The sequence below is a fragment of the Phyllobates terribilis genome, unplaced genomic scaffold (genome assembly GCF_046119375.1).
Source record: "Phyllobates terribilis strain yellow unplaced genomic scaffold, ASM4611937v1 Scaffold_4__5_contigs__length_816908805, whole genome shotgun sequence".
Classification (NCBI taxonomy): Eukaryota; Metazoa; Chordata; class Amphibia; order Anura; family Dendrobatidae; genus Phyllobates; species Phyllobates terribilis.
Genome location: NW_027362764.1, coordinates 68,078,117 through 68,101,702, shown reverse-complemented (window position 1 = coordinate 68,101,702; position 23,586 = coordinate 68,078,117). Strand labels below are relative to the sequence as shown.

Below are 23,586 nucleotides of genomic sequence, written 5' to 3'. Positions count from 1 at the left end.
ACAATGTTAAAAGGATACAATTGTCCAAAATGTCTTGTTTGAGGAAGCATTATACTTCACTGGAATTAAGCCAAGGCAGATCCCTGAAAAACACCCCTATAGTGTTATCCCTCCTCTACAAAGCTATACAACTGGTATAATGCAGGTAGGCAGGTGCCGTTCTCCTGACATTCCCCAAACCAAGACTCGTCCGTCAGACATCAGACAGAGAAGTGTGATCGATCACTGTACAGTGAACACATTTCCACTGCTCCAGAGTCCAGTGGTGGTGGCTTTACACCACTCCATCCGATGCTTGGCATTGTGCTTGGTGATGTACGACTGCAGCAGCTGCTCAGCCATGAAGCTCCAGGTGGGGGCGCAGTGTTTGTGCTGATGTTAATACTAGAGGATTTCTGGACTCTGCAGCTAAGGAGTAAACAATGCATTCAGCAACTTTTATGCCTTCTGCTCCACAACACTCTGTGACTCCGCTCTATAACTTTATGTGGTCTTGTAGTTCATAAGTACTTCCACTGTTGAATAATATCGCTCACAGCTAATTGTGATATATTTAGGACTGACTTGTTACACTGATGGATCCTATAACAATCTGCAAACTGCACAGCTAAGGGTTGTATTTTATACGCCTTAAATCAATGGGACTGAATGAAAAACTTCAATTCACTGTTTTAGAAGTCTGTCTAATACTATTAGTATAGTTGTACAGGTGCAGTTTGGAAAACTTTCCAATAAGGGTATTTGTTTCTGTAATTATAACATTAATCCCCCCTCTATTTTAAGACAAAGAAAATATACATGACTTACATTGTACCAAATCATCATTTATGGAGACCAAATTTGCTCCCATGGACTGACAATCAAGTCTGGCATTATCCCAGTTTACTGCTTTATCTTCCTCTGTGCCAAGTATTCTATAACACTGAAAACATGAAGTAATTGGTAAGTTATAGTTTAAGACTTATGTTTTTTAGCAAATAAAACTATTCAGACTGTACAGCCCCTCTTTTTATTATTATTGGGGAATATGGACATTGTGTATTGGATGGGTCCCTGTATTATCCAGGTCTTAGAGCAGCTGTCAGCCGTGGGTCTCCCCAGTTAGGACCTGACTTCTCCATGGGTTCAGTTTTATGGGGTGTCAAATTAGACATATTTCCCAGGGTCTTCATTTCCCCACGTTTCCTGTGCACTCTGAGACCGGTCCAGAAAATTGTAATGCAAAGTGCTAATTTACACTGTTATTTGTGTTTAATAACCATGTTACCATTAAAGGGAACATCACATTGTAATTACAGTCCTATCTGTGGGCAGTAAGTTATAGAGCAGGAGAAGTTGAGCAAACAGATATATAGTATTTCAGTAAAAGATTAAATAAAACTTGTATTTTAGAAAGTTTAATTCCCGTTATTCCTATGCTTAGGAATCTATTGGGTGGTACAATTTGGAGATTGACAGCTATCTCTCAATGCATAGTGATCTCTAAGCCGAACTGCCTGCTGGATTTCCAAACATAAAATATTAAGGAATTTGAAAGAATAAAACACAATTAATCTAAATTGCTTTTTTTCAAAATCATATCTAAATGTGCTCTATACCATACCCCCTGCTGTTCACTCACAACATTAAGGGCTTGCTCACACAAGCATCTACATCGGACAAGTGCTATCCAATGTTTTATCAGATAACACTTTGGCCAATATTATTCTGTAGGGCAATGATGAACAGCGTTTTTTTTTTTCTCATGCCGACTGAGAAAAAAAACACAGCAGGCTATGACATCAGAGTGCAGTTCAATTTTCGCAGACCCACACAATGGAGAAGATGGAGAAATCTTGTTTTCCATCTTCTCACCTGTGCTGCGATGCTCTCATCTGAAAGAATCAGATCACACTAAGCTGACACTCGGCTCAAATTGCAGTATTAATGTTTAAGTAAGAAATTTGCCAACATTTTCTAAACAAATTCACCTTATTCACCCTAAGTATTTCATACTTGTGCATCGGTGACTGATGTCTGGATGAGAATGTGGACACTTTGACTATTGCATCGAGATACAATTGGCGTCCGCTAGGCTGGTGTTGTCTTAACATTTACCATGTTATTAATGTATGGCAATATTTAAGTGAATTATTTGTGTATCGGTGTTTAGCAAGAACATCAGGTTTCCAGCTTTTGAAATTAGAAGAAAAAAATGTTTTAGTTATAAATGGTCAAATAATAATATTGAATGTCATCTTTTGAAGCTTAATTTTAGAAAGCTTTCTCTTTACCCAATTGGTTGCTGCACATAGACATCGTAAACATTTCAGAAGTTATCTTTGCTCTTTACCACATGTCATATTCCCGCTTAAAGATTCATTCTTGCATTTAAAGAGAACATGTCACTTGCTCAAAAAAAGCAAGATAAATACCTTGTAAAAATTCCTGAGTGCTCCTGATTCTGCCGCTGTTGGTTTTGTGCTGTGTCTTTTCATTGCAGCAATATTCACATTTGTTTCTTCTGGATCACAACATGTGAAATCTCTGCTTTTAGTTCACCTGGTTGTTTATTCATGGTCTTCTCTGCGGGCGTGCGCTTTCACCCCTTCCTCCCAAACACTGCCAATAACAGCAGCTCTTCAGCCTCCAAGATGGAGGGTAAAGATGCACACCCCTGAGAAGACTGTGTAGAAACGAACAGTTGCACTGCAAACAGAAATTTCACATAGTGCTCTCCATAGTAATAAAAAATAGCTCCAACAGAAAGGGCGATAAATCCCTTTATTCCTATGTACAGCACATTGGAAATCAATGATATTATGTACATTAATACATGATGGAATATACTAATACTTATTTTATGAAAATTACCTTTTTTCCAAATGAAAGCCAATCTGTTGGGCATCCGCCTTCTGGTGCAGGAACAGTTGGGGTAAATGTTGCATTGATGGAACTATTAGATCTTTCACAGATAAAGTTTTTAGGGTCACCACAATTTATATCATTCCAATACCCTGTGGGATAAATAAAGAAATAATACTATACATTACTCAAGGTCAATACAGATGTTAACACATGCATTAAATATAGTACTGTATTTTAACACACACTTGCATTATATATAGTACTGTATCTTAACACACATGAAACATGATGCACGCTGTCTATTGTCACATCTGTGCGTGACTACCACAGGTAATCTCTTCATGCCCACTCAAGTTTGCAACCACTGTCCACTCAGACTGCAAAATCACATATCAGCACAATCCACAGACCCTAAATACACAACAAACTGCGACCATTTATCACTAATGAGTACCCCAACACTTACACACGGCTTTCCACAAGTCAAAGGGTCGATTCATCAAGATTTCTGTTTTTGCATGCCAGTTTTAATGGAGTGTGTGCTGAGTAAAATGTGCTAAACTTTTTTTAAAAGCGTGCCCCACTTAAATAAGTTGTCCACTACTTCTCATATGCCACGCTCGGCCCCAATAAAATAAAAGAGTTCATGCTCACCTCCCATGTCGGTGCTCATGTGTAATAACAATCGCGCAAGAGCCCCAGGAACGCAAGTACCGACACCACTGGAACGACGCCGGCACGAGAGGTGAGTATAAATTTTTTTATTTTATTGGCACCAAACATTTAGATTAAGAAGGGGGTTGTCCTAGTAGTGGACATCCACTTTAATGAATTTAGTGCATCTTAGCTACCGTGTGTTTTACAGACGGCATTGAAGAGCCACCGTCATGCTTCACAGTAGGCATGACCAGGGTGGGTTTTAGACAAAGTGGGGCCAAAAATGCTAATATATTGCAACATAACACAGAGACATTTAGGTTGCATTTACACAAGCTGATTTCAGTCTGCTAAAAGAGCCCAATCAACTATATTCAAGTAAACCCTAACCATGGTATACAAAGCCATCCACAGCCTGTCTCCTCCATACATCTGTGATCTAGTCTCCCGGTACTTACCTGCACGCAACCTCCGATCCTCACAAGATCTCCTTCTTTACTCCCCTCTTATCTCCTCTTCCCATAATTGCATACAAGATTTCTCCCATGCATCCCCCCTACTCTGGAACTCTGTACCCCAATATATAAAAAAAAAAAAATTCAAAAGGAACCTGAAGACCCACCTCTTCCGACAAACCTACAACCTGCAGCAACCCTCGCTCCACCATAGGGTTGCACAACCAGCTCTACCCTCACCTACTGTATCCTCACCCACCCCCTGTAGATTATGAGTCCTCTCTCCTCTTGTACCAGTCAGTGTCTTGTATTGTTCATATTGTTATTGTACTTGTTTTTTATTATGTATACCCCTTTTCACATGTAAAGCACCATGGAATAATTGGCGCTATAAAAATAATAATAAAAACAATGTTATTAGACACTCATTTACCGGCCTCTTTACACAGGCTGATGAAAAAAGAAGACGGTGGAGCGATCAATAATAGGTAATTCCGGCCCACACATCATGCTATTGGTAGCACATCTCCTGTATACAACAAACAATGCAGTCTCCTGATAAATGAGCATCATTTGCTTGTTCTTTGATTTATTGCCAACATCATACCTACAAAAAGGTTTTTAAGAATATATGAAGTAACTTTTCTTGTGCTTTTGGGTCAATAAAAGTGACATCTTGGAGTTCATGCATGGAGACTTTCAGCATTTAGTCTATGCTTTACCATGCAAAGCAACACCTCAGGTACTGCTGCCACCATATTCATTGAAATCCCTGGTATTTATATGCAAATGAGTCCAGTGGGCGGTCCTACTCAGTGATTGACAAGCTTACCTGTATGTGTATTGTGTATGTAGAGACAGCTGTCAATCACTGATTAGGGCCACCCACTGGACTAATTTGCATACAAACGCCAGCAATTTCAATTAATAAAATGCAAATTAGACAGAATCTTTTCTAACAAACCAATATATCATTCTGCTCAGCTTCTCCTCCTCTATATATTCTCTATACTGGGCTGTTCACAGATTGGATTGCATGTACAACGTGACAAGTTCTCCAAACCTGTTTCTTGCATTTACAATGGCTTAGATTTACAGTCCTAGACTCCATGTTCATTTAAGATATATGAACAAGTCGACCATCACAGATAGGATCCCTTGAAGTCTGACATCCCTTAGGCTCAAATGGGTGAGATCTACGCATGTCTTTATGGATAATGTTTATGCACTGTGACACTTTATATATGAGTCTTGTCCCATTGCGGTTTATGGCTTACTGGTGGACTCTAGGAAGGGGACTTATTGTCTATTGATTATTGTATCATGGGAGCTGGAGTCACAGAGGTCTAATGGTATCGATGAATATCTTCTAAATTAAGATATTTTTTCTCTTTAAGCTCTAGATTGGGGTTTTATGACAAGATTGTATTGATATCATTAAAAGCTATGTTTTAATAAGATAACCGCACAGTGAGTATCTGTAGCCCTATATACAGGCCCACTGACTGATTACAAGATTGTAGACACCTGTGATGCTAATTAGTGGACACAACTTGATTTAACATGTCCCTTTTGTCACTTTATTTTCAGGGGTACCATCATTTCTGTCCAGGCCTATTTCATGAGTTTCATTTTTTTTTTAATTCTGTGGAAGCAGTGTTGAAAAGCAATCTCTGACTTTCATTTGTTCATTTTCATAGATTTTTAATTTATTATTACTTTTGTCAGATTCAAGTCATTTCTGTGACCATTGTGGGTCTTTCTTTCATTAAACGAGGGGTACCAACAATTTTGACCACGTGTGTATGTTGTAGGAAAATAATTAAACCAAAATTTTATATTTTTATATTTTGAATATAAATGTCACAGTCTTAGGACTTACCTAAGGGATAACCCATCACGACACAGAACTCATCATTATTGGCAAAGTCAGGTTGACGGATATCCCAGGCAACAAAGTCAATGGGAGAACCATCCACCCACCTATTGAGAAATGAGAGTTGTAGTTAATTTAGTTACACATTACTGCTGTAAAAAAAGCAATCTAGTTTGTTTCCTGAAGAATCTTATCTTATACCACTTTCAGAGGACCAAAATACAGGTACCCCTTAGGAGCTTATAGGCCTAAGCGCTGATATAAACTGGCCCAGAGACCCTGTGTATGGACAAAGTCTACTTTATAAGCAATGTTCCAAAACTAACTTATAGTTTAACGTTATAGGAAGAGAGGGAGAGAAAATAGAAAGGTAAGGTAGGTAAGGTGGATAAGGGAAGGAAAAAGGGGAAGAGAAAAAGGGCAAGTGGAAATGTAAGGGGAAAGAGAAACAAGCTTGAATGAATTCCTAAATACTTCTAATTAGCAAGTCTAAGGGATAAAGTTTTTCATTATGGAGAGTGCTATGCCAGCGCAAGGAGACTTTTTGGCCATGCAATGCTCCTCTGGGAAATTAAATATGCAAGTTGCCTCCTCATAGAGGAAGAGGTCTTGAACTCTAGTGCCATCCTTTAGCAATCCTAAAAGTCAATACTTGCCCTTTAAAGGGGTCCTCCGAGAAATGTAATAAAATAAAATACATTTAAATATTAAATAAAATGTCTAAATACTTTTATTTAGCAAAAAAAAAGGAATTTCAGTGTGTAACCCATTCTAGATATTAGGGGACAGGCAGTAGGACAGGTTGAGTGAAGAACATCGGCCTGAGACAGATATCATGTCAGAGTAGGGTCCTGTCAGGCATCCTGAATGCGCATTCCTGTGTTCAGTCAATCTGATAGGACATGGAGGAGCAGAACAGACTAAATGAGAAGAAAAACATATGCCTTTAGCTGTCTCAGATTGAACATTTATCTCAATCAGCTGGCATCTTCAGGTAGATGATGGTTGAATTATTCAGCCATCATCTGCCTCTAACAACTGCAGGTGGAGTGGAGATCCGTGATGTGTCTTCTGAAGAAGACCCTCATGCCTGTCATTATGATCCATTAATGTTAATGCATGGTGATAGCTATTCCTAGTATGCACCTTTACACCAGTTTTCTGTTTGGAAGTGACAGTCAGTCTTTTGTTATTTATATATTGGCACTCTGATCGAGCACTACACCTATCAGCCCTTGGTAGCTTTAATTACAGCAGGATCCTACCTACCCATATAAATGTAGGCTTCAGCTCAGGAAAGGAATCACATTAGGATAGGTTCCCAGCAAATAAGATCACCTTGCCGTAGGTTGTGGGCATGCATGAATTGCCCAAATTATGTGCTAAGCAGCGGCGTACTGCCAATGGCGGCAAGCCACGCCACTGCTATGCGGCCCATGAGCCAGGGGGGGCCTGTGTCAGCACCCACAGCGCCCGCTGTTCTGTAATGTGTGGCGCTTCCCACCACAGACTTAGCAGACCGGAGCATCAGGTGGAACCAGGAGAGGTGAGTATGGTATTTTTTTTTTTTAACCCCTCCATGACCAGATCATTTTCCGTATTTGCATTTTCGTTTTTTTAGTGTTTTTCTTTACCAAGTTCTCTGAATGCTAAAACTGACCTGCCAGGTCATTAAGAATTTGTAGATACCAAACATGTATAGGTTCTTTTTTATTTAAATGGTGAAAAAAAATCCAAAGTTTGCTAAAGAAAACCCCCCCAAAAATGACATTTTCCAAGACCCGTAGCGCCTCCATTTTTCGGGATTTGAGGCTGGGTAATGGCTTATTTTTTGCGCGCTGAGCTGATGTTTTTATTGATACCATTTTGGGGTAGATCCAATGTTTTGATCGCCCGTTATTGCATTTTATTTCAATGTTGTGGCGACCAAAAAAAGTAATTGTATTGTTTTTAATTTTTTTCTCATTACGCTGTTTACTGATCAGATTAATTCTTTTTTTATATTGATAGAGCGGGCGATTCTGAACGCAGCGATACCAAATATGTGTATGTGTGTTTTTTTTTAATTGTTTTATTTTGAATGGGGCGAAAGGGGAGCAATTTAAACTTTTATATATTTTTCATTTTTTAATATTTTTTTTTACTTTTTAATTACTGCAATAGTCTCCACGGGAGACTAGAAGCAGAACTTTCCTTATTACCTGTACTACACACAGGCAATGATCAGATCGCCTGTGTGTAGCAGATTTGCTCACTTACTATGAGTGCCGACCACTGGGTGGCGCTCATAGCAATCTGGCAGTGACAACCACAGAAGTCTCCTGCACACCCCGGATTGTCATGCCAACCCATCATCGACCCGCGATCATGTGACATGGTCGCCGATGGGTGAGGCCAATGAAGCGCTTCCCGGAAGCGTGAGTTGAATGCCGCTGTCAGTGATTGATGGCGGCATTTAACTGGTTAACAAGATCGCGATTCCCCTCGCGGCTGTTGCGGGCATATATCAGCTGTATGGCGAGTGAATTATATTATATGGAGGACCATGGCGAGTGCATTATATTATATGGAGGATGAAGGGGAATGCATTATACTGTATGGAGGACCATGAGGGTGCATTATGCTGTATGGAGGACTATGGGGGGTACATTATACTGTATGGAGTACTGTGTGGGGTGCATTATATTGTATGGAGGACCAAGGGGGGTGCATTATACTGTATGGAAGACCATGTGGGGTGCATTATATTGTATGGAGGACCATGGGGGGTGCATTATATTGTATGGAGGACCATGGGGGTGCATTATATTGTATGACCAACCAAGGAGTGTATATACCCTTATAGTGATGAATAGATACGTTTTACCAAGTTACCATAAGGGTAAATAAGCCCCAATTAAGGGGTGTATTAAAACATGACTTATATTTCTAATCTTAAAACGTGGTAAATAAATTTAAAACTACACTGATTTGTCTGTGCCATTACTATAATATTGAGTCTCTAGAAACTATATAGTACAAGGATACATCTGATATTAGTTCTGATACATTGCTATTTCCTCTATGACTGCAGCTCATAGGTTAATTAATTAATCAGATATTTAACTAGAACACACACAGATTTCCCTAGTGCTACCTAAAATATATATATAGCCACAGAAAAATGACTCAGACAAACCAGTGTAGCTTTAAATTAACTTATCACGTTTTAAGATTAGAAATTGTAATGCACACGCCCGGACTGACTGGCGTGTGCGTGTTTATGTAATGATTCCACTGTGCCATGAACCGGAGAGTGCCTGGAGGGGCGTAACTAAGTATCTGCCCGATCCGACCAAGGTCGCACGACGGCATACGACGCCAGTGCACCAGGGAGGAACTGAGCAGAGGAACCAGGGTCTACTCCAGGTCAGACTCCGGACACGGCTGTTGACCCACACCGGGGAATACAGGAACAGGCAGACTAGAGCGCAGGCTGGGTAGGGTCCAGTACAGACTGGGAGACAAATTCGAAACCGCAGACGCAGTGGACAGGGCCGAGCAAAGCGAAACCGCAGACGCGGCGGACAGAGCTGAGCAAAGCGAAAACCGCAGACGCGGCGGACAGAGCTGAGCAAAGCGAAAACCGCAGACGCGGCGGACAGAACTGAGCAAAGCGAAAACTGCAGACGCGGCGGACAGAGCTGAGCAAAGCGAAAACTGCAGACGCGGCGGACAGAGCTGAGCAAAGCGAAAACCGCAGACGCGGCGGACAGAGCTGAGCAAAGCGAAAACCGCAGAGGGAACAGGGCTCTGTTCACACGGAACAGACTAGAAGGGAAAGGCAGAACCAGATACCCACAGGGTACTTGCAGAGAAGTAGCGAGTGGACCACAAACTCACAAACGGAAGTACAGTGACAACGAGCAGGAGTTAGGTACGAGTTCAGACTCTGCAGAAAAAGGAAAGGAACGGACATAGAGAAAAAACAGGTAAAAGATAGGAGAGAGTTCAGACTGGAACTGAGTGTACGGAGGAGACCGACACTGCAGCGGGATACAGGAGCGGGTCTGGGAATACGGCCCCCAGAGAGGCGGGACGAACAGGCAAGGAGCGTGTTCAGACTGGCCTGGAAATATAGCCTCCAGGAAGGCGGAACGAACAGGCAAGGAACGAGTACAGACTGCAGGTTAAGGTACACAGATAGGACACAGTACAGACATGGGAACAGATACTGCAAGACAGGTAACATAGACAGGACCTGGCATGTCAGAGACAAAAGCCAACTGACAGGGCAAGATGCTCAGGCATGGGTTAATTGGGGCAGCTGGTTTAAATACCAGGTGATAGACAGCAATAGGCTGAGGACGCACAAGGGGTGTGCCTGCAGCAGGTACAAAAAGCAGGAAGTGATCGGGCGCCGCCCTTAAGCAGCAGACACAGAAGCAAACAGACAGCATGGAGGGAAGCCAGAGAGACACCCTGGACTGGAGATCAAGTGCGCGCTCTTGCACAGTGGGAGATGGACCACTATGCAAGGATGCCGCCAGGTATGTTACAGTACCCCCCCCCTTACGCCCCCTCTTCTTCAGGCCTGTCAGAATGTTCCGCAGGGAATTCGAGGGCCAATCCTTTACTTCAAGGAGATCACTTCCACTGTCCACTGGAGAAACTGGTCTCATCTGGGTAGCTAGGATGCTACCTCCTATCCAGCCATCCTCAGCAACAGACGAAACGGGTGGAGTACCAGGAACAGCACACAAGGAAGTCTCTCTCCACTTATTATCAGGTAGCACCCCAGAGGGTTCAGGAGACAACTGGAAGTCCTCCGCCGGGTTGGAGGAGTGCAGAGACTCGGGGGTAACCTCTGCTTCGGGGTACATCTTGTCAAACTCACAGGATGAAATGAGCGAGGTATCAGGTACAAGGTGTAGAAAAGTCCCTGTTACCTTGTTATCTGGTGGTACCCAGGAGGATTCAGAAAACAACTGGGGGTCCTCCGCCGGGTCGGAATAGTGCAGAGACTCGGGGGTAACCTCTGCTTCGGAGTACACTAGGTCGGACTCACTGGATGAAGCGGGCGAGGTATCAGGTACCGAATATAGAAGAGTACCTGTCCATTCGTTATCAGGTAGCACCCCGAAGGGTTCAAGAGACAACTGGAGGTCCTCCGCCTGGTCGGAGGGGTGTAGAGACTCGGGGGTAACCTCTGCTTCAGAGTACACTAGGTCAGACTCGCTGGATGAAGCGGGCGAGGTATCAGGTACTGAGTATAGGAGAGTACCTGTCCATTCGTTATCAGGTAGCACCCCAAAGGGTTCAGGAGACAACTGGAGCTCCTCCGCCTGGTCGGAGGGGTATAGAGACTCGGGGATAACCTCTGCTTCGGAGTACACTAGGTCGGACTCACTGGAAGAAGCGGCCGAGGTATCAGGTACCGAGTATAGGAGAGTCTCTGTCCATTCGCTATCAGGTAGCACCCCGAAGGGTTCAGGAGACAACTGGAGGTCCTCCGCCTGGTCGGAGGGGTGTAGAGACTCGGGGATAACCTCTGCTTCGGAGTACACTAGGTCGGACTCACTGGACGAAGTGGGCGAGGTATCAGGTACAGAGTATAGGGAAGGCTCTGTCCATTCGCTACCAAGTAGCACCCCGAAGGGTTCTGGAGACAACTGGAGGTCCTCCGCCCGATCGGAGAGGTGTAGAGACTCGGGAGTAACCTCTGCTTCGGAGTGCACTAGGTTGGACTCACTGGACGAAGCGACCGAGGTATCAGGTACCGAGTATAGGAGAGTCTCTGTCCATTCGCTATTAGGTAGCACCCCGAAGGGTTCAGGAGACAACTGGAGGTCCTCCGCCTGGTCGCAGAGATGCACAGACTCGGAGGTAATCACTGCTTCAGAGTACCCTTGGACAGGCTCACCGGTTAAAGTGGGTGAAGCATCAGATACCGGATGCAGGAAGTCCTCCTGTGTTGATTCTGGGTAGGCAGTAGTCTCTTCAGGCAGGAGAACAGGTGCGCTACCCACGCACATTACCCGTCGGGGCTGCTCCGGGATACCGGGAAATGAAGCTTCAGCAGGAACCTCAAGGTTGGAATCAGGAGGTCTTTGGGAGAACAGACCCTGGCGTGACGGCTTCCCTCTACGCCTAACACATCTGGACTGCCTCTTGAGATCGTGAGAAGTATTCCGGAGAGCGTAGTCATCCTGTCTGGATTCTGGGTGGGCAGTAGTCTCTTCGGGCAGGAGGACTAGTGCGCTACCCACACACATTACCCGTTGGGGCTGCTCCGGGATATTGGGAAGTGAAGCTTCAGCAGGGGCTTCAGGGTTAGGGTCCTCGAAGACCATACGAAAGGCCACCAGGAAGGCCTGCAGGTCAAGGACGACAGGATCCCATGCTTCCCATAGGGGGGTGACCCATTTCAAGGCATCACCCGCTAGGTAGTCAATCATAAAGGCCACTTTAGCCCAATCGGAAGGAAAATAGAGAGGGTAAGCCTTGAAGTGTAGCATGCATTGCTCCACAAAAGCACGACTCTGTCTTGGATCCCCATAGTAACGTGGCCGATCCGCAGGAACGAGAGCTGATAGATCCATCTGGACGGGTGCGTAATTCGCCTGGAACTCAGCTAGAGAGAAAAAAAAAATTATTTATTTTTAATGCACGTATTCGCTGGAAAAAAGTCTCAGAGAGCGAAGGCCGTGGGGCTCAACGGGAACCATGGCCTGAGCATGCTGTAATGCACACGCCCGGACTGACTGGCGTGTGCGTGTTTATGTAGTGATTCCACTGTGCCATGAACCGGAGAGTGCCTGGAGGAGGGTAACTAAGTATCTGCCCGATCCGACCAAGGTCGCACGACGGCATACGACGCCAGTGCACCAGGGAGGAACCGAGCAGAGGAACCAGGGTCTACTCCAGGTCAGACTCCGGACACGGCTGTTGACCCACACCGGGGAATGCAGGAACAGGCAGACTAGAGCGCAGGCTGGGTAGGGTCCAGTACAGACTGGGAGACAAATTCGAAACCGCAGACGCAGTGGACAGAGCTGAGCAAAGCGAAAACCGCAGACGCGGCGGACAGAGCTGAGCAAAGCGAAAACCGCAGACGCGGCGGACAGAGCTGAGCAAAGCGAAAACCGCAGACGCGGCGGACAGAGCTGAGCAAAGCGAAAACCGCAGACGCGGCGGACAGAGCTGAGCAAAGCGAAAACCGCAGACGCGGCGGACAGAGCTGAGCAAAGCGAAAACCGCAGACGCGGCGAACAGAGCTGAGCAAAGCGAAAACCGCAGACGCGACGGACAGAGCTGAGCAAAGCGAAAACCGCAGACGCGGCGGACAGAGCTGAGCAAAGCGAAAACCGCAGACGCGGCGGACAGAGCTGAGCAAAGCGAAAACCGCAGACGCGGCGGACAGAGCTGAGGAAAGCGAAAACCGCAGACGCGGCGGACAGAGCTGAGCAAAGCGAAAACCGCAGACGCGGCGGACAGAGCTGAGCAAAGCGAAAACCGCAGACGCGGCGGACAGAGCTGAGCAAAGCGAAAACCGCAGACGCGGTGGACAGAGCCGAGCAAAGCGAAAACCGCAGACGCGGCGGACAGAGCTGAGCAAAGCGAAAACCGCAGACGCAGAGGGAACAGGGCTCTGTTCACACGGAACAGACTAGAAGGGAAAGGCAGAACCAGATACCCACAGGGTACTTGCAGAGAAGTAGCGAGTGGACCACAAACTCACAAACGGAAGTACAGTGACAACGAGCAGGAGTTAGGTACGAGTTCAGACTCTGCAGAAAAAGGAAAGGAACGGACATAGAGAAAAAACAGGTAAAAGATAGGAGAGAGTTGAGACTGGAACTGAGTGTATGGAGGAGACCGACACTGCAGCGGGATACAGGAGCGGGTCTGGGAATACGGCCCCCAGAGAGGCGGGACGAACAGGCAAGGAGCGTGTTCAGACTGGCCTGGAAATACAGCCTCCAGGAAGGCGGAACGAACAGGCAAGGAACGAGTACAGACTGCAGGTTAAGGTACACAGATAGGACACAGTACAGACATGGGAACAGATACTGCAAGACAGGTAACATAGACAGGACCTGGCATGTCAGAGACAAAAGCCAACTGACAGGGCAAGATGCTCAGGCATGGGTTAATTGGGGCAGCTGGTTTAAATACCAGGTGATAGACAGCAATAGGCTGAGGACGCACAAGGGGTGTGCCTGCAGCAGGTACAAAAAGCAGGAAGTGATCGGGCGCCGCCCTTAAGCAGCAGACACAGAAGCAAACAGACAGCATGGAGGGAAGCCAGAGAGACACCCTGGACTGGAGATCAAGTGCGCGCTCTTGCACAGTGGGAGATGGACCACTATGCAAGGACGCCGCCAGGTATGTTACAGAAATCAATGTCATGTTTTAATACATCCCTTTAATTAGGGCTAATTTATACTGTATGGAGGACTATGAAGGGTGAATTATATTGTATTAAGGACCATGGGGGGTGCATTATAGTGTATGGAGGACCATGGATGGTGTATTATATTGTATGGAGGACCATGGCGAGTGCATTATACTATATGGAGGACCATGGCAAGTGAATTATATTGTGTGGAGGACCATGGAGAGGGAATTATATTATATGGAGGACCATGGCGAGTGCATTAAATTCTTTGGAGGACCATGCCGAATGCATTATGTTCTATGGAGGACCATGACGAGTGCATTATGTTCTATGGAGGACCATGATGAGTGCATTATCTTCTATGGAGGACCATGACGAATGCATTATGTTCTATGGAGGACCATGACGAGTGCATTATGTTCTATGGAGGACCATGATGAGTTCATTATGTTCTATGAAGGACCATGACGACTGCATTATGTTCTATGAAGGACCATGACGAGTGCATTATTTTCTATGGAGGACCATGACGAGTGCATTATGTTCTATGAAGGACCATGACAAGTGCATTATGTTCTATGGAGGACCATGACGAGTGCATTATGCTCTATGGAGGACCATGACGAGTGCATTATGTTCTATGAAGGACCATGACAAGTGCATTATGTTCTATGGAGGAGCATGACAAGTGCATTATGCTCTATGGAGGACCATGACGTGTGGATTATGTTCTATGAAGGACCATGATAAGTGCATTATGTTCTATGGAGGACCATGATGAGAGCATTATGTTCTATGGAGGACCATGATGAGTGCATTATGTTCTATGGAGGACCATGGCAAGTGCATTTTATTATATGGAGGAGAATCAGGAAAGCATTTTATTATATGGAGGACCATGGGGAGTGCGTTATATTATATGGAGGATGATGGGGAATGCATTATATTGTATGGAGGACCATGGGTAATGCATTATACTACATAGAGGATTATGCGGGGTGCATTATACTACATGGAATGCTATGTGGGGCCCTTATAATATTTGGAGGGGTATGTGGGGGCCATTATACTGTATGCAGCAATTATACAGTGTTAGGCTGCGTGCACACGATGAGTTTTTCATGCGTTACGGCTGCGGAATTTACGCAGCGGAAACGCATCAAAAACGCATGGTAATCTGCACCCCATGGTCCCAAATGGCATTCCGCAATGTCAATGCACATGCTGCAGATTTTTCCGCAGTGTTTCTGCAGCGCTCATAAATCCGCAGCATGTTCATTAATTTTGCGGAAGCGCCGCCATTGACTTGCATGGAGACGCATAGAATCCGTGTCTGTACATTTGTACAAGCTGATAATATGCGTTTCAATGTGCGGATGGTACCCAGTTCTGGAGGAGAGGAGACTCTCATCCAGACCTGGGTACCATTATACCTGTAAAAAAAAGAATAAAATAAAAAATAAAGTTTATATTCACCTGTCCGGCGGCCCCTGCAGCGCTTCTCCTTCCAGGACCTGAGATGACGTCGCGATCATGTGACCGCAGGCTGTCTCACGATGTGCCGGCAACCCGGAAGGAACCAGGAAGGAGCGCGACATCACACGCGGCGGCATCGGAGGTAAGTATAGCTTTATTTTTTTTATTTTTATGGTCACACTGTATAAATCCATGCTGTTTGCATGGATTTATACAGTGTGACCTAGTTGTCAAGCACTTTCCAAGTGATGCTATCGCCTGGAAAGTGCTTGTCAGTCCGCATGCGGAAACACATGCGTTAACGCATGTGGGTACGCATGTGAATCCGCATGTATTCCGCATGTATTCTGCAGTAAAAACGCATGCACAATCTGCATGCGTTTTTTCTGCCAGGGAGATGCAGAAATGCTGCAGAAATTTTCTGCTTCATTTCTGCATCGTGGGCACATAGCCTTAAGGTTTGTGTGGGGTGCATCATACTGTGTGGAGGGCTGTGTGGGGGCCATTATACTATTTGGAGGGCTAGTGCAGATTATTATACAGTGTGGGGCCATTATACCATATGTAGGCCCATTATACTGCATGCAGGGCTGTGTGAGGGATCATACTGTTTTGGGGTCAGCATACTTTGCCTTGGGAGTTGAGGTGGGGTACAGTAGGGTCATTATACTGTGCATGTGGAGGAATTCACCATGGAGGTATCATACTGTGTTTGGGGGGCAATTTTATTGGCATCATATTTTATGTGGGCAATGAAAGAGGAATATAGGACTTCAGCAGGAGGAAAATTACTATATAAAGGCTGAAAAATTGTGAGATATTCTTCTGTGACCCCGACAATTACTTAATTTTTATTTTTTTGGGAGGGAGGCCCAATTCAAATTTCATATATTTCATGTTTACATTTTATAGTGTTACAGAGTGCAGTTTATTTGTTAAAGTTTAGACTCTATTTTTCACTATACAGTACATAGCAGTGCTGATGTCCCCTAAGAGGACTAAAAAATACAGTAAAAAGTGAAAAAAAATGTTTTTAGAAATTTGGAAAAAAATTAAAAAAATGCAAAAGTTCAAATCACTGCCTTTTGCCAAATTAAAAATAAAACGATTAAAAAAAATACACATTTTTGGTATTGCTGCATTCAGAAAAGTCTGATCTATCAAAATATAAAGTAAATTCATCCAATCGGTAAATGATGTAACTAGAAAAAAAACTGAAACGCCAGAATTAAATTTTTTTGGTCGCCACAACATTGCAATGCAATACGAGGTGATCGAAATGGTACCCCAAAATGGTATCAGTAAAAACGTCAGCTCAGGTCACAAAAAATAAGCCCCCATACGGCTTCATATCATATCCTGAACAATGAAAATGTTACAAGTCTCAGAAAATGTCGACAACAGCAAATTTTTTTTTTTTTAAATTACCGAATTTTTTTTCACCACTTAAATATACATGTTTGGTATCTACGTACTCGAACTGACCTGGAGAATCATATCGCCAGGTCAGTTTTACCGTATAGTGAGCATGGTAAATAAAAAAAAAAAAAGCAATTGCACTTATTTTGCAATTTTAACACACTTGAATTTTTTTCTCAATTTTCCACTGCATCACTCGATATAATGAATGATGTAATTCAAAGTACAACTCGTCCGGCAAAAACATGCCCTGATATGGCTATGTGGATGGAAAAATAAACAGTTTTGCCTCTTGAAAAAAGGAGAGGAAAAAATGAAATGAAAAAATGGAAAATAGCCCCGTCAGGAAGGGGTTAAGTTGTCTTGGTAAATTGGATTGTTCAAAATCAAAATAGAGAGCAAAAATTGTCATTTGAGGGCCTCTCTCTCATATATACACTGTATGTATATATATATGTATATGAAAGGAATGCGAATACCATAGTGGGGTCCCTAGTTTATGTTCCCCTTGTATAAGACAGATATTACAGTCATACATCAATGAACTTTAAAAATTTTAAACTAAAATCATTATTATATTGTAATTGAACACATTTTTATTATAAGCACCTACTTAAATACTTTATCCAGTCCTAATCGTAGCCCAATATAATATCTTTTATGGCCTTCATCCTTCGAAGTCTGAAAGGCAAATAGATAACATCAAAGTAAGACGTTTACATTTTTTTTAAAAAAATCCACATTCTATAGAGCACAGATTTTTGTCAAATTCAAGTAGAATTCAGTTCCACTCAAATAAATTCACCCAACACTAGTTCCAAACATATTCTAACTGCATGTTTTTTGCTGGGGGGAGAAAATGAAGCTCTTTTCTCCTTGCAGGGGCTCTGAGCAGTCAGCACAACACAGTCAGCAGGGGAACACTGTTGGGCTGCCGTTTCTGGCGGTCCGAGGTGTTTCCCTGGCAGTGGAATTTTGCCGCCCCTCCCCGGAGTGGGATTCAGCCATTCTCCAAGCTGGTTGTCAAATTGACAGTCGGCTCAGAGAAGCTATAAAATGGCAGATCTCTGAATTCAATTGTACTTGTGTCTTTCAGGCGTGAGTACAATTCAAGCCCTGACCGCCGGCACTTCCAAATCAGGGTGAGGTCAGCAGCATTATCAGATCAGCTGGTCACTCTGCTGATGTCATTCTAATACCGCGCAGCATAGGTATCAGTGCGATATCAGTACGATAAGCGCTATATAAGTTATATTGTCCTCGGGAATCATGTAAGTATAGTGAGGGGGAGGAAGAGTGTAAAGAGACAGCATGGGGAGGAGGAAATGTCTGGGATAACAGTATGAGGAGAGGGGAAATCTGTTAGGAGACAGTATGTGGAGTGGGGAATGTGTGAAAAGACAGTATACGGGAGTGTGTGTGAGGAGACAATATGAGGAGAGGAAATGTTTGAGGAGATAGTATAAGGAGAGGGAAAATGTAAGAGGAGGCAGTATGGGGAGTTGGGAAATGTGTGATGGGACAGTATCCAGAGGGGCTGGAACTGTGTGAGGAGACAGTATGGGGAGAGAGGTGGGAAATGTTTGAGGAGACTGTATGGGGAGGGGAAAATGTGTGTGGAGACAGTATGTGGAAAGGAGGGAAAATATGTGAGGAGACAGTTTGGGGAGGTTGTGGAGAAATGTGTGAAGAAACAGTATGATCAGGGGGTAGAGGAATGTGTGAAGGGTCAATAGGGGGGAGCATGAGAGGACTGTACGAGGGAAAATGTTTGGTGAACAAATATGTGAGAGAATAGTACTGGGGGAGAAAAGTTTGAGGGGGCACAGCCAGTGGCGCTGATAACAGCCCCCCCCCCACCCCCACCTGTCATCACATGTTCAACAGTATTGGCATCTTGACTTGAACTGGATTTGACTTGAAACATCAAGATAGAGTGCCAAATATATTTAAAATTGTATTTTCATGCAGATTAGCACCATACCATGTTTTTTTAATTGCCAGTTTATTTTCAAACTCTGTTTCCATTGTGCCTGTTGCCACCACTAGGGGGAGCGCCTTCCACAAAAATGTACATCTCCCATTTAGCTCAATAATAAATCAGTATGCAGTGAGTGTGAGCGCCCCCTTGAAGTGGCAGCATGATATATTTTTAACTCAGGGTCTATAGTAGGGCAACAAGGGGAGTGGTGATTCCTCTCCTGAAATTAAGCAGACTTTTTAACTAGACTCCCTCTGGGAGTGTCTATATTTTATGAGAGTCACACAAAAAAAAACTGCAGCAAAATCGCCTTTTCTCCATTTATTTTGCTGTAATATAAACATTCCCAGGGGGAGTTTCTGAATGCAGAAAGCCTACTAGCAACAGAAGGGGTCTATAGGCAGCTGGATAATGAAGAAGGTGTTATTTTACCTAATATGATACAATTCCAAACATTTTTATTATTCTGCAAAAAAAATGTTAAGGACCGTTTTCAGTTTTATTAGAATGTTAGTATTGAGAACTTACATATCTGGAGAGGAATTTCCACTCAGATTCACCATTAATGGTGACAAGATGGGAAAAATTGCTTTTACAATATCTATCAGCTTTCTCCATCGGCATTTCATCCTTGCTAACATAGTATTGGTGGTCATTATAGATTAGCCAACCATCGCTGGTAAAATTATATTCTGTAATATAAAAGATATAGGAAATCATGTAGTTGTAATTAGAGATGAGTGAAATTTTTGAAAATTGAATTCACCGGCTTAAATTTTTCCCAAGAAGTTTGATTTGAGGCGAATTGCAAGTTCTGCAAAACCTCTGCAAAGGGGACAGGACAACTGCATCGCATTGAAGGGAGGTTGGATGGGGTCATGTATCGTGAGATTTTCGCCAACAACCTCCTTCCCTCAGTAAGATCATTGAAGATGGGCTGTGGCTGGGTCTTCTAGCATGATCATGACCCGAAACACACAGCCAGGGCAACTAAGGAGCGGCTCCGTCAGAAGCATTTCAAGGTCCTGCAGTGGCTTAGCCAGTCTCCAGACCTGAACCCAATAGAAAAGCTTTGGAGGGAGCTGAAACTCAATGTTGCCCAGCGACAACCCCGAAACCTGAAAGATCTGGAGAAGATCTGTATGAAGGAGTGGACCAAAATCCCTGCTGCAGTGAGTGCAAACCTGGTCAAGAACTACAGGAAACGTCTGACCTCTGTAATTGCAAACAAACGTTTCTGTACCAAATATTAAAGGGGTTGTCCACTACTTATTATCCCCTCCCCAATGTATCCTCATAAGTGTTTTTGTAATAACCTTCTGTTGCAGTTACTGCCTGTGAGCGGCGCTATCGATAGCCGCTCACAGGCATCACGTGACCTGGGCTGCAGCCAGCTCTGACATCCGCTAGCGTCACAACAAGTCCAGGCTGCAGCTGGGGGTCCCTCTTCCGCGTTCCACCAGTAGATGCTGGGTTGTGGGCGGAGTTACCCCAAGTCACACCCAGCATCCATTGGCCGCTCTCCCTCTCCTCATTCATTGGGAAAGCATGTGGTGGATGCTGGGTGTGACGTGCGGGGCAACCCCACCCACAACCCAGCAGCCTCTGTGGGGACCCCAGTGCTGAGTCACGCCTCACTTGTCGTGACGTCAGCATGGGGTCACGTGATGCCTGTGAGCGGCCAGCGATAGCGCTGCTCACAGGCAGAACCTGCAACAGAAGGTAATTACAAAGACACTTATGGACCCTGGGGGGGATCAATGGGGACATAATAAAAAGTTGTGGCCAACTTATTTAAGTTGTTTTTTATTGTATCAAATACTTATTTCATGCCATAAAATGCAAATTAATTATGTAAAATTCATACAATGTAATTTTCTGTTTTTTATTTTTAGATTCTGTCTCTCACAGGTGAAGTGTACCTGAAGATAAAAATTACAGACCTCTCCATTCTTTGTAGGTGGGAAAACTTGCAAAATCGGCAGGGTATCATATACTTATGTTCCCCACTGTATAAGGATTATTCAGTTTTTTAAAGTTTTCTCACCATATCTCTATGACTAAGCTGTCAGCTGTGACGTCCTGTCACTATCCAGATTCATGATTAAGCTTTTATAAAGGCTATAATGTCTCCCCTAATTAGCTGTGCTATATAATGTAATGTGATAGCTGCAAAGCATGATTAATGGAAAGTCCGCAAAGTCGCCCCTGAAATCCTGAAATCATGTGAGCCTTCTTTGGCTCATGTAATCTACTTTGCGTGACATGGCTGTGGTTATTGTTTCGGTGATTCACACAAATATAATCCTAAGGTGTTCAAATTTGCTGAGTGCAACAAATGTCTTAAACTGCAAAATGTTTAAAAAAAAATAAAAATCCTAATACTCACCTCACTGCACAAGTCTTCGGCCACCTCCGCTACTCCCTGTCCCCTGTATGATCCTCTACGCTGTATGCCACTATATCCTGTAACCCGGGGCTCTTTCACACTAGGTTGGTACTTTTGGCCGTCCCCGCACTTGCATGTTGTGAGCTTGTGAAAGTGGAGAAGATGTCCTGACACTCTCTCTGAAGGCTTATTGTGATAATCTGTTGCAATAAACTGTTTTGTATGTGATTTTACAAGTAATAAAATAAATTAATTAAAAATACTGTGCTCTACAGTAGTTTGTTGAGCTGTGACAGGGTTAACAGAAGCCAGTCCAGGTGGGAGGAGTTACTGGAGCATTTGTACAGGCAGCTAGTTCCTGTTAGTTGTTAGTTATGGTTGAGCTATTGGAGTAGCAAGAAGCATCATATAGCTACAGGCCACAAGTGGAAAGTGTGCTGTGATTGAGAATCGTAGGGTTAAAGTGCAGAATCGTGTTACAGAAGCCAGTTGTGTACCGAAAAAGGGCTAAGCAACAAGTCCCCACAAAGTACACGCACACTAATGGGTACTGTAGCAGGCTGTTTAGGGACCCAGAAGAAACCACCGGCCAGTCTGGTCCCTTACAAGGTGAACGTTAAGAGTCCCGGAGTTTAGCTCAGGAGACAGTGAGCAGTGGAAGAGTCCAGAGAAATGAGCAGTGAGGTATAAGTTGATTAGAAATCAAATTTCCCTGTAAAATTTGTATGATTTGGATAATTGGGATCTGGTCGGCTAATCTCTATTGAGAACAAACGTGATGATGTTTGAAACATCTAGGTGACAACCTGCTTGTCTGTGCTATTCACATCAAACATGGTGGAGTAGTCAGCTTCTCTTGCTGAATGACTGTCCCTTTACCCGTATTTCACATTTGCCCTCATTTGAAGTACACTCTGTCTGCATTTACTTTCTTCCTAACTTCCAAGTAGCTGTCATCTACTGACCACCATTCTATGCCACCACCTTCATAAACCACTTCACTACCTGGATAATACATTCATCTCAACTAATTTTTCCAGAATTATCATGGGTGACATACTTATCTCCATGGACAAATATCACTCAGATGCCTCCAAGGTTCTGTTTAATTTGCTCAAAATATTTTCCTATCCTCCATCTACCATGTTCACTTTGGACCACAGGCACCACAACCTGGATGTAATTATCAACTCTGCACCACTTTTATTTATGTGCTATTTATAACATTGCATTGGTTCACTAATTTATAATGGATTTGTCAGCTGATCCATGCTGCCTAAATCTGCACCCATACACCAACAGGTCTCTGTCTATGTGTGTGCATAGGGTGATACTTATCAATCAAGGGGATCTGTGCAGAGAGAAGCCACTGGGGACCTGCCTTGGGACTAGACACCTGAGACACATAGTCCCCAAATGGCTTTTCAAAGTATGCTTTCTCTGAAATTCTGCAGCTATTTAGAGTAAGACATACATGACTACAATAACCCACCGGGTGATTGATTGATGCTGGCTTGGGCAGAACGAATCATATGACAGATTCCCTTTAAACAGAATGAAAAATAAATTTCTTACTTGGAGGTTTTGGGTTTTCCTTAAATTCCTTTCCTAGAAACAAAAAGTAAGAGGTAATTGCACAAGTACTGTATATAGGATTTTATAGCTTTTGGTTAAGGAGTATTTAATTCTTTACTTTATGGACTGTATGAGATGCTGTAAAGTAAAGATAGTGTTTACACCCATACCCCATAGGAAAATGAGACTACAGGGGTATACTTTTCTATATCTTAAGTTTCTATTATCAAAGTCAAATACGGGATATTAATAGAAAGGTTTTGAAGTTGTTCATTATAAATTCTAGGGGGGAGGTAGGGGAGCACCAGTTAGCAGGACAACCGAGAGACAACAAGGCCAGACTGCCCAGCCGGTACTGTCATTTGGCCACATAGGTCCAGATAAGGATGTGGTTACCATTAAAATCTGTCGCAGGGCAGAGAGCCATTGGTTTCCTGCTTCACCATTCCCTCTGGAAAACTGCAGTTTGCAAACTGTGAAAGGTCACAATTATTCAAGAGACATCAGGTGGCGCGATGGCATCACTTCATG

The 23,586-nt window shown here is 43.7% G+C and overlaps 1 protein-coding gene across 1 annotated transcript in view; it reads right to left on the bottom strand.

Annotated features, from left to right (window-relative positions):
• LOC141264614 (macrophage mannose receptor 1-like) overlaps nt 1–23,586 on the bottom strand; it is a 203,872-nt gene that overhangs the window by 22,710 nt on the left and 157,576 nt on the right. Inside the window, exons 16-21 of the mRNA XM_073676893.1 lie at nt 23,056–23,088; nt 19,620–19,783; nt 17,724–17,791; nt 5,842–5,942; nt 2,854–2,996; nt 808–922 (exon numbers count right to left, since the gene is read on the bottom strand). Of these exons, the coding sequence (XP_073532994.1) occupies nt 808–922; nt 2,854–2,996; nt 5,842–5,942; nt 17,724–17,791; nt 19,620–19,783; nt 23,056–23,088 (624 nt within the window). The remainder of the gene's footprint in view (nt 1–807; nt 923–2,853; nt 2,997–5,841; nt 5,943–17,723; nt 17,792–19,619; nt 19,784–23,055; nt 23,089–23,586) is intronic.